Source organism: Toxotes jaculatrix, chromosome 6 (assembly GCF_017976425.1).
Source record: "Toxotes jaculatrix isolate fToxJac2 chromosome 6, fToxJac2.pri, whole genome shotgun sequence".
NCBI lineage: Eukaryota > Metazoa > Chordata > Actinopteri > Toxotidae > Toxotes > Toxotes jaculatrix.
In genome coordinates, this window is record NC_054399.1 from 16,926,853 (window position 1) to 16,942,490 (window position 15,638).

General features: G+C 41.4%; 1 protein-coding gene across 1 annotated transcript; it reads left to right on the plus strand.

Moving 5' to 3' along the window:
- The first annotated feature begins 6,573 nt into the window (after positions 1-6,573).
- On the plus strand, positions 6,574-15,321 carry LOC121183261 (nuclear receptor subfamily 2 group F member 6-like). Its single transcript, XM_041040259.1, has 5 exons — positions 6,574-8,462; positions 9,318-9,412; positions 11,681-12,015; positions 12,617-12,863; positions 13,105-15,321. The coding sequence occupies exons 1-5, from the start codon at positions 8,194-8,196 to the stop codon at positions 13,377-13,379; spliced, it is 1,221 nt and encodes a 406-aa protein (XP_040896193.1). The 5' UTR covers positions 6,574-8,193; the 3' UTR covers positions 13,380-15,321.
- Positions 15,322-15,638: the final 317 nt, after the last annotated feature.

Sequence of the window (15,638 nt, forward strand, 5' to 3'; positions counted from 1 at the left end):
CCCAAGTGTGAAAACCCTTCATGTGCTTTTCAGAATCAAACAGTGGAAATAATTGTCACTCATCTGCACAGTGATTAAAAAAATAAATAAATAAAACACCCTACCCCCCTGAAATAGTTGAGATTGTGGGAGATTTAGCTTCACACTCAGCTGTCATCAAATAACCACGCCTCTCTTTACAGGACTTTAAATACAACATACTTTGCCAAATTGTTACATTTGTAAATTCATTTTGACATTTTATACTTTCATTAGAGGGTTTGACAGTAGAAAGACAATAAATTAGTGAAATGGGAAACAGAGAACAATGGTCCCCAGTTGGACTCAAACTAGGGATGTTTTGGTTCACAGCTGATGTGTAAAAAATCTCTAGGCCTCCGGGGCACCAACTTTTCAGAGTAATATCTGTTTTTTCATCTTAAAGGCATCTACTGGTTTCTATTCAATGCAACATAGTATGAAAATGCACTTGCAGAGACTTCAAGCTTGCTTGAGACAGATTTGTATTTGTATAATTGCCAAAGTTGCATTCTCATCATATGGTTATGCATTACAAGTATAGATGGTTTTGACACAACAATAATGTATATGACAAAAATTTAGTCATGATGTGTTGATGATATCAATTACTGTACGTTTCAAGTCTCAATGTGAGTCAAAAGTCTCACATTGAGTCCACTGATTTCACATTTATGTGATTTGCAGTAAATAAACTGAAGCATGCAAAAACTCTGGCTCTGTTTCATTGGCCTGAATTCTCAACGGTGATTAATCTTACATAATGAAGCCGCTCTGCTGTAGGAAACTCAGTCTGGGTGTTTTTATAGTGTGAGATGTAAACATCACAGATCGGTGTCCAGACCGGCAGAAAACCTGCAGAGCTAATGAGGTCACTCAGCTCATCAGTTTGTGTGTGGTAGATTACAGCGGTAAGATGTTTAGGGGGGAAAGATGGCAGGGGGAGTGGCCTGGGCGTAATCCTGTTAAAGCATTTGAGTTGTCTTCACTGAGCTGATTAGGTTAATTTTCTGTCATCCTAAGCACCTTAGTTGACCTATAGGCAGTGTCTGCCTGATAGCAGAGGGCACAATCAGGGAACAACAGATTGGAAACAGATTTGCGAAAGCTCGAAGCTGGTGATTGGGAGCACGATCAAATTGTTATGGCTGCAGGGAGTGTTAGGTTAAAGCCCTGTCTGAAAACGTAAGGCTTCTTGGATGCTTAAAAGCAAGCAAGTTCATCTTTCAAATGGGCTGTCCGCTGACAACATATTGACATCCTGTCAATGGTAATCATTTTAAGTCTGGAGGAAAAACGTTTAGCTAAAAAGTTTCTGAAGTAATGCTAGTCCCTTCAACCCCCACAGATCCTCCATCTAGTTCATTATAAACTTACATCCCCTGCACAATCACAGCGACACCGTATGTCATGTTGAGTCCACCTGTACTGAAAGCAGTGACGGTCATGGCTGTGATAATTTTGATATATTATTCAAGACATTACATCATGGTAAGGAAACAAAGCATAAAAGCAAATACGACCACCATGCAATTCCTCCACAGGTGACCTCAGATGTGTCACTTGATGTACCTGATGGGCAGCCATCGCAAATCTGCATTTGAATATTTAAAACTTCACGTGATAAGTTGGAACAATGGAATCACAGTACACAGAAGGTCAAAATTTGCAACTGGAGTCTGCTGGATTTTCACTTGTGTTGGATAGTAAACACATGTGCTGCTTGGTTCATTCCACTTACTGTGGGAGCCAACTGACACTGGTATACGGTAATTTTATATTACCAGTGGATCAAATGCCTACTTTATGTGTTCTGTGAAAAGTGTCACGAACCCACAGAGCGTTATCACCTGATTCTGCAGTTCTCCTCTGTGTCTCTGCGTCTTTCTGTTTTTCTGTTCTCTTTCTGTTTTGGTTCACTCTCACTGCTCATCAGCTTTGCTTTTGGCCACAGCAGGAGGCTGTTTTTAGTCGAAAATCTCTGATAATCCTAATGTACCCTACCTCCTTAGCAGCAAACTGCACACAAACAAAGTTAATGAGTAGCTTGTGAACTTGGTGGAGCATTTACCAACTAAAGCGCATGCATGAGTTTATGGAGACCAAAACCAAGCTACTGAATGATGATTTATTTTGTTTTGTTTTTTTATCTTTATTTAAACCATCTAAATCCCACTGAGGTCAGCAACCTCTTTTAACAAGGGAGACTTGGCCAGAACAGCAGCATCACAAGTTTCAGGCATCATCAAGCACACAAACAAAACAATATAAAAAAATGTGTTAACTAATGAAGGCTCAATAAAGCTAAAAACAAAGACAGTTACAAAACAATTCTCAATATTAAGAAAGCTAAAATGAACTGAAAACCGAGACAATTAGTAAAAGCTGCTCTGTGTCTGCTGGATGTGTGAATAAGCAGCTGTTTGTCCAAAGTTCAAAATATTTACAGCCTGAGTGGTGTTGCCAAAAAGTGTGGAAAGAAAGAAATAAAGCTGTACTACTGTGAATATCAGGAATCAAGTATTTGTGTCAGAGCAAAGCCAAAGCTTGTTTAACGTCTCAGTTTAACATCAGCCTCATTCAATAATGTATCTTATCTTTACAGCAAACACACTGGAAGAAAAGGCTTCACTGCCATTACAGTAAATACTTCTATTGACTACTCTGCAAACAATGGGTTGATACCTTGTTCACAGCGAACACTAGATAGCTGATTTGAATGACAACAGCACACACCAAATGGGAAGTTTCCCACCACTTCCAGCAGGTCCTGGGCGGGGAGGAGGGCAAATATTGATTGGACACTGCGTGTTGCTCTGGAGTCACCCCAGCAGATGTTTTTCTTTGGCAGGTTTCACTGCCCTGTTTATTTTAAATTGCACCGTCATTCGCTCGAGGTCAAAGGCCCAAGGATGGAGAGAGTGTCATGAGAAGGGGAGAGAGAGGGGAGAGTATGATTTTTTCTTTCCTCTGGCCTCTGGGCCAAAGGGCAGTGGGGCTAATGAGGAAGGAGCAGGGAGTCATGTGCTATTGCATGTTCACCCAGAGTTACTCCTCAGAGTTAAAGTTTAACCCCCAGTTTTCAAATTCCTCTACACTTCAGCTAATGCAGTTAACACACAAAACACACAACATATTGGTTGTATTTTCCTGTCTAAACAGCAAGAAGTGAGCTCTTGCAGCAGTTTAATGTTACCATCTTCTGTTCAGTTGGGAAAGATCATAAACACAGAAATGTGAATCTCTGCGAAACAGGTAATCGCAATGCAGCAGCTATACTAGCCTTAAGGGTTTCAACTGGTTAAACCTTTCATGTCATGAAAGTATGTCTTTCCCTCTCTCTCTGTGATATATCACATTCTCACTACGTATACAGAAGTTCTCTCTGTATGTGAACAACAAAAGGTGCATTTCACTTGACTCCTCCATAATATAAACACACTTTTTTTCAGTTTCTATGTAGAATCTTTTAATTTATTTGACAAAGTCCTCAGAGTGTTACCACAATTATAGTTTCTGATGCATATAAAATTCACCTCTACAGATAGTTCTTTTATGTTTGTAAAAAAGCAGTAATTGTTACTGGGAAATGTTCCAACACAGAAGCATCAACAGTATTTTGATGTGAATGTGCAGCAGTGTAATATTTAATGTAAGCATCACATTCTGTATCAGAAAGTTTGGATTGATCAGGGGCGAATGTTTAGGTCCCTATGTAGACAGTGTGTGTAGCCTTGTTCAGGTGAGTGTACTGAAGGTTAATCTGCTTCACTCTGGACTCCTGACTGAGTTGAGAATGCACAGACTCTGTCACAGTCGACTTCACGCTGAGAGCAGCCGCATTCCTGACCTGCAGTTCAAAGAGCATGCACACACACACACACACACACACACAAACACACACACACACAAATACAAACACACCAACTAACTCCAGATATGTAAGGCACATGTACGTTTGCACAAGGGCACATGCACGCTCATCCACAGGCATGAAAAAAAAAACACAATAAGAGTTGTGTAACTGCCACACACAGTCACACTCAAGCTCATATCCAAACAAACGTGCTGTGACTCTGTTCCTTCAAATACAAACACTGAAGCTTAAACAGGGGGGCAAACATGAACGCTCCCGCTCTGATCTCACACTCCAAACCTGCAAAAAAAAGCCCAGCAACAAAAACAGAAAGGTCAGTGATCTGACTTCTAAGGGGTCTTCATCTTTATGCATTGTCACTGTCACAGTTATTACTGCCAGTCATTTGACTTGCTCTTTTAACAATGTTATTGTAGTTTTCTATGACCAGATTCCACGACTTTTCCGTTATTTCCACACATCTCAAAGCTTCAGAAGCAGCGAGAGTCTTGTTTTCACTTTTGCTGTAAAAGTTTTTGTTGACAAAATTCAAAGATTGAATAAACTCTGAAACACAAGTACAACAGCAAGGCAAACAATAGCAACATTTCCAAATGACAGATGCTCAAATCAACAAACTAGGCCAGTTTGATACATGTGTATTTCAGAGTGTTTCAGTTTGTTTAATGAACTCAATGAATCAACTAGTCTGAACAGTTGTAACCCTAAAGCAGTTTACTTTCCAACATTCAACCAGCCAGATTGTTTGGTTTGTTGAAATTTAACGCCATTAAGTTTGGTCACAAGCAGCTTTCCTGTTGTGACTGGTCATATCTGATTTGTGATTTTACACTTTGATATTGAGGGGAACTGAAATGTCAACAGGTTTTCTATTGCATTAGAGTTAATGTTATATTACAATAAAGGTAACTGATTATCACATACACCAATTTATTCCCAGCTTTAACAGACTCTCAGAGGTAAATGTGTAGAGTCTGCCTAGAGATTGCAAAAAAAATAAGCATGTTTCTTTGAAGTGTCCCTACAAAAGCAATAGTGACATTTTTATCATCCTCAAAGGCTTTTATCTCTCTGTCCAGGAAAGTGATCACTGTTGTCATTCAGCAAAACTTGAATGAGAGCTATTAAAAACAGCATATGACAGACTTCAGATTAAAGTTCCGCCCTACGTAACTCTATACATGTTTACATGTTACTATTTCATGAGAAAATATCAAACGCTACTCCACATGGTCTGACCGCTGCTAATACACATAGACAGAGGCTTAAAGGAAAGCACTAATTCAACTTGCAGCAGCTTAGCTTGGCCCCTGATAACCTCTTAACCAAACAAAAGGCCTATCCATGCACAATGAGTCTCGCTGTGACGGATGTGGGTTAAAGTTGCCTTATGCTCACATTTAAAAGGCTGAATTTACCTCGCAGACAAAACTTGTGAAAGAGAACTCCTTTCCTTCCCTGCCAACCTTTATGCAAGCTTTTAATTCTTGGCGCCTTTAACATTTGAACATTTTCTGTGAGAAAACATAATTTTTTGAAGCTCTAGGGGGCAAAATGTTTTGTCATCCGGGGGGAATTCTTGTAAAACCATGTGATGAACAAACAGTTTTTGGTACATAGAGGTTCTTTTGAACAGGCATGCTTGTGAGCAGCAGTGAATACCTCCTCTGTGGGTTCTTTTTTTTTTTCTTTTTTTGGAGGCTGTTATTGGAAACCTTGGTTGCAGGCTCTGATTGTTTATTTTGTCCTCCCTTTTTCATGGAGACCCTCACATGACGGTGCTGTTGGTATGACAGACAAAGCAGGCCAGAAATTCCACAGGGGAACTGCCTACCGCCAAGACGATGGATGACTTATACAGCAAATATAATTGGGTTTGTGAAACAGAAGCAGAACACGTACCGTATTACAATGCTTTTGTTTGCATCATAAGAATAATTAACAAAAATGCTGTTGTTAATTGCAGGTCCTTGCAGGAGAGGTCTCCTGCATGAAAGTACATGATACACTACCTCAACCTCCACACATTTACTTTCTGCCTCACTATATATAGGGCACACTGGTTTCAGCAATTGAACTGAATATTGGCACATTGGAAATAAATCTTGAAACAGCCCAATATAAGTCCAGGACCCAGCAGTTCACCAGGATCTCTGGCATCCTTCACACTGACCTGTGACTGTGTGCAGCAGGTGTGAAAAGGAGCCGGTAGCGTATCATATAACCTTTTGACAAGTTGCTCAACAACAACCGGCCCTCCCTGTTATTATTGGGTCAACAACGTCGGAGGAAGTCTTAAGGATTAGTGTGAAGTGGAGACCGTGAGTGCCATGCGCTCGCTGTGCGTCGACCCGAGGCCACCACCCCTCTTTGTTTCGCGGCACTGTTGAGGTTAACTACCCCTTGCTCCCAGGCTGGCCTGAGGTCAGGGGGGAAACAGGCAGCCAGGCATTCTTTCTCTCTCTGTGTGTGTGTGTGTGTGTGTGTGTGTGTGTGTGTGTGTGTGTGTGTGTGTGTGTGTGTGTGTGTGTGTGTGTGTGTGTGTGTGTGTGTGTGGCTGCAGCCCACTCTGTGCTCTTTGACTCCTCTGGCCTTATAAGGCATCCAGTGTCATGGCAACGGCAGGGCTTGAATAGCAGTGTCAAATCCCTCAGCACACAGACACAGCTCACTCTCCCTAAAGGAGGGAGCGAGGCAGAGACACAGAGAGGGGATTGAGAGGAGCAGGAGAGGAGGCTATCTCTGGGCTGCTCTCCACTGCAGCGTCTGGCTTTCACTAAAAGGTCTGTGACCGTGTTTTTCCTGCGCTCGTTTGCCTAATTTATTCCTGCCGGGGACCAGCAGAAAGAAAGGCGGAAAGGAAAAAAGGACAGGGAGAGTAGTAAAGAGTGCAACAGTACACCGTGACTCGCTGACAGGGAATGCAGAGAGGTCCTGGCCTCTGGTTGTTACTGCTGGATGGACCAGCACTGACAAAACAAGAGAAGGGGGAGAAAGACAACACTTTGAGAGAAGAGAGGCAACTGCCACCAAGGAGCTTACTCAAACTCTGCTTTTGTTTTGGCTTGTTGTTTCTCCTGTGACATTTGAGCCTCTGACACCACAGACTCTGAGGAGTTGGAGCAGCCACAAGAAAACATAATTTCACCACAGACAACAGAAGACGAGGACTTATTTGATGAACTCTGTCGCTGCGGAGCCCACATTTTCAAAGAGTGAAAGGAGTGTATTGTCTTTTTCATCACTCATCTAATTTTAATATCAAGTGTGGGATCATTTTCTACATATAGTTATTTTGAGGGCACAAAGGTGTTCCTGAGCCAAAGTACCAGCTGTGTACAGAAGCTGAAGTGGCACTGTGGTCATCTTCTCTCAGAAAACCTACCAAAGAACAGGACAAAATCCAACTGTGGAACTCTCCAGATGTTTTTTTTTTCTTTTGGGACATGTGTGAACATTTCCAGAGCAAAATATTATCTTATTTTTCCTCTTCATCACAATCACCTCTACTTCTGTAACAGCCTCGACAAGTCAAAAGTGCGTCTGGACTAGAACTGCCTCAGATCAGCAGATAACACCTCTGCACGGCAGGAACTGGTTGGACTAGTTTGTAAGTTGGAGGAGAGGGCAGGGCAGTTTAACCCTGCCTGAAGGAGAGCTGTGTTTTTTTTCCTCCCACTTGCTTGTCCTTTTGGGAGAAAGTCGTGCGCTGAGAGAGGGGCTGAGCTTCTTTTTTCTTCGGAGAGCGACTCTTGTTTTGTCCCTCACCACTATGCTTAGGGATAGGTGAGGTTTTTTTTTTAACTTCTTCCAGGGGGGGAAACTGAGAGAGAAAGTGAGAGGGAGGAAGAAAGAAAGAGGGAGTCAAAGAGTAATTTATTGTTTCCTGTGAAAAGAACAAGGCTGCACCCTTTTCTCCTGCCTGAACTCTGAACCACTAAATGTGTGTCTGAAGTTTTCTCAGACCTTGGGAGCTATTGATCGGAGGTCAGGCCAGAAAACAGAGGGGTGAAAGACAAGCACAGAGAGAGCAGAGGGATTAAAGAAGAGAGAGAAAACAGCACTGGGAAGGACCTCCAGGTCAGTCCAAGCAGATTGCAAAGGGGGGAAAGGTCAACACAGTGAAGACCGGGACAACTTTTCATCACATTTTTGGACAAAACCTGCCTTGAATTACAATCCTGGAGCCACTGTCCTTGAGTCTGGAATCAGTTTTTAAACTTTTAGGGTAGCTGGAAGCTGGAGGACAGGGCGGGTCTGTGTATGATCCACTCACAGGACTGCGTGTCTCAGAGAATATGGCCATGGTGAGCGGGGGATGGGGCAACCCCAACGGGGACACTAATGGACTGGGGGAGAAGGCTTACCTGAGGAGGGAGGAGGAGGAAGGATCGCCTCAGGCCGGGAGCAGCGATGTGGACGTCGGAGACGAGGACAAGGCCTGCGTGGTGGACTGTGTGGTGTGCGGGGACAAGTCCAGTGGGAAGCACTACGGCGTGTTCACCTGTGAGGGCTGCAAGAGCTTCTTCAAGAGAAGCATCAGACGAAACCTCAGCTACTCCTGCAGGTAAGGGCTGCTGGGAGATTCAACTTGATACACTAAACACACTAAAAAGTAGCTGTAAGCACATATAAGTGTTTATCAATTAATTTAACAACAACTTTAACTCCTAGTGCGGACACACATAACAAGATGCTGCTGTATAAACTGACAGTAAACAATTTCTTGACAAATACTCCATATTGATGAACATGTGAAAAAATGTCTTTTAATCTGCACTGAACTACAATAGAGTGTGCTATAAACCATTTACTGACTGCGTATAAGAAAGTTAACATCTTTTTTTAAAAGCCATTATATATGCATCCACATTCATGAAGGTGACAGCAGATTAAGTCCATTACACACCCCAGAATGATTTGTTCCAACCTTGGATACGTCTCACAAACAGCCCTAGGAAAAGATAAAAGAAATGAAAGCCCTGAAGGTCAGTCATGTGAGGATAGATTGCCTCAGAAGGTCAACATTCCCATTACTCTTCACCACAGGAACACAGTGTTGCAACTCCATTCTTTGCTCTTACACATGGCGCTCTCGGCTACTGAATATAGTTGTTTTTTCCACATGATAATACACTAACTCTGAATGGAAGGTGTCTTTGTAGTCAGGGCTCTATCTGAAATGCTGGCAGACCTGGTCCTGCTGTAAATGGCAATACAAGGGTGTGTAGGGCTGATGATTTACAAAGGTCACAGCCTTGATAGCTTTTCAGCCACGCCAGCTCACACAGTTCACTCATCATAGGTGTCACTGAGAGAGCGAGAGAGGGGAGACAAACATGTAAATGCAAAATTCACTTTGTTATTGGAAATGTTTAAAACTCTGTGAGCAATTTTTTTATCTTTTGTTCCCTTTGCGCAGATCAAACCGAGAATGCCAAATCGACCAGCATCACCGCAATCAGTGCCAATATTGTCGGCTGAAGAAATGTTTCCGAGTTGGGATGCGCAAAGAAGGTATCAGAAATCTGTTATCCATAGGGTTTGTAAACACAACTGAGTTTTCCACTGCCAGAGGTGAAGTGTGAAGAATGTCAAATGAGTGTACAAGGTCAAAGATGGGCTTCCAGGTCTCAATATTTTTATACTAACAATGGGTCAAATTACTATGTGTAATGTGTAGGGGATAGTTCACAGTGACAAATCCACAGAGAGTTATCACTCTGCAACTCCCCTAAGCTCTACAGAGCTTTTTAGCATCTTTCTAGATTTGGCTTTATCAACACTATAAGGTGATAATACTGTACGTCACTGGGGTGTTTGCAAGCTTGCACTGCACCCAACTAGACAAAAAAAAAAAAAAAAAAAAGGTTTAAGTAAAGGTAGAAACACCACAGTACAAAAATATTCAGTTTCATGTAAAAGTTCTGCAAACTTTCAAATCATACCGAATAGTAAAACATTGGCAAGAGTAAAAGTAGCTGCTTTGCAAAATGGCCCCTTTTATACTTATCTTCATCTTCCAAATAACTAGTAACTTCAGCTGTCAAATAAATAAAAACATAAATAACAAAGATTACCACCAAATTTCCTCTGAAATGCAGTGGAGTGGCATAAAATAGAATAAGTACATTTACCTCAAAAAGTACTGTACTTAAGTAAATGTACTGAGTTACTTTCCAACATTGAGGTTTAAAACAATCATATCCTCTCCCTTACAAACCCACACAAGCTCAATTACCCAGAAGAACACATACAAATATATTAATTTTCAGAAACGAGTAATATGCAGAGAAAGCACCTTCTTCGAAAGAAACAACCACTGACATTTGCCAGTGATCCAAGCACAATGTTTATACTGTCAACCAAAGCATGTTTTCACCCTGGTGCTCAACTCCCTGCAGCTGTTGGGCTTCAGGGATGAGGGGGCAACTGGAAGCAGCCATGTTTGATTTACATAACAGAAAAAAAATTAGCGCAAGTTGACATATTTGGCCAAAACACACTGAGCTGTCTGTCTGTGGCGAAAATGCCATATAACCAATTAATTGCAGTTTAAAATTTTCTTCATTTCAGTGTGGTTGATTAGGCTTATAGAACAATGATTGCCATGTGGCCTGGTGAAATTATTTTCATTCCAGCAATCCAACCCTCATTAGCACATCACAGAACGTTTCAGTGTTTTAATTTATTGCCATGGTCAGTATGAAGTCTGTTTACAGTGAAGTCTGTAGTTGCATTTTGGCGCAACCTAACCCCTCTTGTATTTCAGTCTGTGTCAGTGGATAGCACAATCTCTCCTATACATAATGTGCACCGAGGTGACAGTGTGCCCGAGGTTATATTGGGCCTGGTTATTAATGAACCATGCTGACCATGACGCAGGTTTCTCTGTTTCCACATTACCTGGAAATGTCTGTTTCACCTTTAACCCAGTCAGAGAAGCAGCCACTTTAACTGCAAACCTATTTCATAATATTACCCTGCTGATAGCAGGATAATATTAGGGCCATTAAACGCTTGCTCAAAATGTCTGGATTTTTTATGTTGCATTTTGTCTGTGTAGAAAAAAAAGTAAATGTTCCTGTTTGGGTTAAAAATGCATTGTCAGAAAGCTGACAGCAAGGGCTATTTTTTGGAGAAATGCGGTTTTCACAGAAAACCGATGTCTTATCCTGTAAGAAATTGAATGAAGAAGACAAAAAGCTTTTCAGTTTCAGAAATGTAAACCCATCTCCCACAACCTTCAAAACACAGAGGATTCTAAGCTGAGACGAGAAAATTAAGGATGTTTAGATATCTGGATTTTCAGTGCAATGCAGTCAGAGTTAGACAATCTTGGGGCATATGTGCCATGTATAAAAAATTGCCCGGAAAGGTAATAAATCCTTTAAAAATAATTTGTGGGACTCAGTGGTGGAGGAAGTTTACCACGTAACAGCAACAGCCTCGGTTCATTTCCAGCTGAGGATGTTTGTTGCAAGACATGCACCTCTCTCTCTCTGTCCCCATGTTTGCTGTATATCTCTTCTGCTAATGATGGAAATCCACACAAGTATCTACATTAAAAACTGCACGTAGACCTGCACCAAAAAGTAATAATACATTCAGTTTCATCTAAATCTACATTTACATCTAAAGTAAATGTAGAAATACTGCAATGTAAAAATACTCTGAAGAAGTATTTTTGAATTTCTCTTTGGAGTGAAATAACAGTGCAGCAGTGCAGGAAATGTCTAATGATTTTTAAGCACTCAAATTCTCATTCTCTTCCCTTGTCTGCAGCTGTCCAGAGGGGTCGGATCCCTCCATCTCACTCAGGTATCAGTCCAAACTCCCTGCCAGGTGGAGTTGGAGGTGCAGGGCCAGGTCACATTGGGGCAGATTATTTCAACGGGCAGCCGGTTTCAGATCTCATCTCCCAGCTACTCCGGGCTGAGCCGTACCCAAATAGCCGTTACGGGGCCCCCTACAGCCAGGCACAGATGCAGGGATCTGCGAGCGGAGCCTCTGTCATGGGCATCGACAGCATCTGTGAGCTGGCCGCCCGGCTCCTCTTCAGCACCATCGAGTGGGCCAGAAACATCCCATACTTCCCAGAACTGCCAGTCTCAGAGCAGGTCAGTCAAGGCCTACCTGGAGATGTCTTTTTTTCTATTAGTTTTTTTTTTCTTTTTGAAAACCAGGTTAGAGTTCCAGTGCAGATTACATTTTAAAATTCAGGCACCTGTCCTTTCAGCCTCAAGTCCAAATTAGAGCTCTAATGTCATCCCCACTCATCGTGACTTCAGATGTAAGGTCTAACACCTTAGAAAGTACAAAAAGGTCTCTTAAACAGCAGATATAAATTCTGAAACCCTTTGCCTCCCTTGTCGTTTTGTTTACCTTTGATTTTAAGTTCACATTCAGGATTAAAAACATTACCAAAGTCAAAACTTATACAATGATAAGGAGTTTGTCACTGTCACTGCAGAAAAAGCAATGGTCTAAATAATTGCATTAATTATGGCTGAATTCCATTTAGCTGATTCAGTTTCAGGGTCCTGACATTGTTCATGTTGGCTCCCTGTCATGCTTTGCAGGACACTTGAATAAAACATTAACATTATTCATAACACCTGTGCTTTTTCTACCACGACAAGACAAAATATCTACTGTGAGAAAGATTTATTTAGACCTACTACTCACCTACCACTTTCTAATTGCCAATTGTTCCTACAGGTGGCGCTGCTGAGGCTGAGCTGGAGCGAGCTCTTCATCCTGAATGCTGCCCAGTCTGCTCTGCCTCTGCACATGGCTCCTCTGCTGGCAGCAGCCGGGTTTCACTCATCCCCCATGTCTGCCGAACGTGTGGTGTCCTTCATGGATCAGGTCAGGGTTTTCCAGGACCAGGTGGACAAGCTGAACAGGCTGCAGGTGGACTCAGCTGAGTACAGCTGCCTCAAAGCCATTGCACTGTTTTCACCTGGTAAGTCTGGTAGATTTTTCACAAAGTTATCTGAGTGATGATAACTACTGTAACTGGCCGTGACCTATGACCTCACTAAAGGTGGACTGATGAAGAAGATATTTGCCTTTAAAATAGGCAATAGGAATAGTTCAACATGTGCCCATTTTCTAGATGACAGGCTTGAAAATACATACATGCAAAACCAGTGCAGCAGAAAAATTTAAATAGTGATAACACCCTCTGTTTCGTTTCCTTACAGATGCATGTGGTCTGACAGACCCAGCCCATGTAGAGTCCCTGCAGGAGAAGGCCCAGGTCGCCCTGACAGAGTACGAAAGGTTGCAGTACCCCAACCAGCCTCAGCGGTTCGGCCGCTTACTGCTGCGTCTGCCTGCTCTGCGTGCCGTGCCGGCCAACCTCATCTCCCAGCTCTTCTTCATGCGGCTGGTGGGCAAGACGCCCATCGAGACGCTGATCCGAGACATGCAGCTATCGGGGAGCTCCATCAGCTGGCCCTACGCACCGGGGCAGTAAACCCCTGTGATTCCAGAGTAAGATGGATTGAGTTAAGATGGGGAAAGTACAGAGATCACAAAGATTACACACAAGTACAAACTGAGTGTTATGAATACAAACTGGGATCCTGTTTGTGAGTGTAGAGGTCAGTTCTTGCCACAGTAGCCCTGTGACGTTTGGTGGTAGTCACACCAAAGCTGTTTTCAGGGAAACAAAAATGTACATTTGTCTTTATATATATATATATATGTGTTTGCTGCACTTGACAGTTTTCTCTGACCTCCATCTGATCTCTCTTTGTCTCTGTCTGGACAAAAACACAGAGTTTTGATTAAAATGTAAACTCTAACATGAGGCCATGTGCCTGTACTACCTCCTCCCACATCACCCCTCATGTGACTCAGTCTGAATCCAGGTGCAAGTGTTTTCCCTCTGCTTTGTTTTTGAGTCAAAATGAAGCCATAGCAGTGCCACTTTTACAGGCAGAGCTTTATATTGTCACAATTGGTACATGTTGTGCAGGTTGTGTAATGTTTGATATGTGGGATGAAGTATAAGACTTACTTACCAAATGTATTTGTGAAGACTGCAAAGTATCACCTTGTACAGCACTAAAACAAAGAAGAGGCATGAGCTTTGTATTATATATTATACTATGTAAAGTACAACCAAGAAATATTTTATATCTTATATACTTAAAGGTATGGTTCAACATTTTGGGTGTTCCGCTCATTTCCTTTCTTGCCAAGGGTTAGCCATTTAGCCATAAAGACTAAAAATGAGGAAACAGCTAGCCTGGCTCTGTGAGACACTAACAAAATCCTCCTTTCAGCAACACTAAAGATTGCTAGTATGTACCAAACTACTTTTCTCTAAACTAGTGGGGACTCAAGAGACTTACTGGTCCTGACCAAGAAATAGCACATAACCCATATTGTCAGATATAACCTTTAAAGACAACCTTTAGCAGGCATGAGTGGAATTGATCTTCTCAACTAACTCTGGGCAAGAGAGCAAATAACTGTATTTCCCAAAATGTTGAACTGTTCTTTTAACATAGTATATTATAGGATAACATTCTTGCTCAGACACACCCTGGCTCCTCAGACAGTCACATCCCTGTCTAACATTATTACCTCATGTTTTATACATCAAAGATTGTATAGTGAACTATTCAAGTACTAAAGATAAATATAAAGGGATCAAGTTGTCATTATCAAAGAAACCATGAACAATAATATTCCTTGAAAGACCTGTGTCCACCAGACTTTAGTCAAAATATATCTGAAATGATTTTAAAATGTAAAGTTTGATGTAAGAGGACACCTAAAGTTTGACAGATCATTTACGGAAAGCTACACTGAGTCAAATAACTCTTGCTTTTCTGTGTAATCTCTGCAAACTGGGCACTGTTTCTTTTGCTTTTGTAAGGGTAGAGGTAGTTTGATTTTGATTTTTGTTGCATTTTTGATCCCTTTTCAAAAGCACATCCTAACGGACAGAGGTCACTTTCAGATAATTACTACACTTATGCAAGGTACTCTGAAAATTGAGGTGTAAAGGTTATGGCGTTTGTTGGTACTGAGATAAAGGGTACTAAGTGGTTTATGAGTGTTATTGCCATGAACTGCAGCTCAATGTGACAAAAGTTGGTCTTTCCAAATTAATTGACTGAAAGACAGCGTGAGGATAAATATGTTTTTTTTTGGTATAAAGTTTTGTATTATCTCTTATTATGACATAAAAGAGGCAACGATGACCATGATCCCTGATGCTGTCAAACAACTTCACCAACAGCTAATTGTGCTGAATCCCTGAATCACTTTGTGTTGTTTGCTTGAATATGAACTCTAGTGATTTGACTGTGTAGCTTTACATTTAAAAGAATCATGTTTCTATGACCATGCCAAAACTAAAAAAAAAAAAAGCAAAACAATTTCTTATGGCTCACTGGTTATTTTTGTATTTCTGGAAATAAATGAATGCACATGAATTCACATTCAACAGATGAAGAAACATTTTTCTAGTTATAAGAAAATTAATCAGTAGGAATCATTTAGTCATTTAAATTGTTTAATCGAGCAAATGTGACAAATTTTCCGTCTGTTACTTTGTTACTTATACTGTAATTGTACTAAAAAATACTGAAGCTCTTTAGCATCGCGCTGCTGTTGTTTGTTGATTAGGCTTATATGTCTCGTAATGTTCTCCCGATTGCCATGCATCATCAACAGCCATTATTTTCAGACCATTTGATGAATAAAAAACATATTTTGA

Excerpts from the sequence above, each read along its gene's own strand:
- LOC121183261 (XM_041040259.1), top strand. The coding sequence starts at position 8,194 with ATGGCCATGGTGAGCGGGGGATGGGGCAACCCCAACGGGGACACTAAT. Across the intron at positions 8,463-9,317 it reads AACCTCAGCTACTCCTGCAG|ATCAAACCGAGAATGCCAAA; the intron begins GTAAGGGCTGCT and ends CCCTTTGCGCAG. Across the intron at positions 9,413-11,680 it reads AGTTGGGATGCGCAAAGAAG|CTGTCCAGAGGGGTCGGATC; the intron begins GTATCAGAAATC and ends CCTTGTCTGCAG.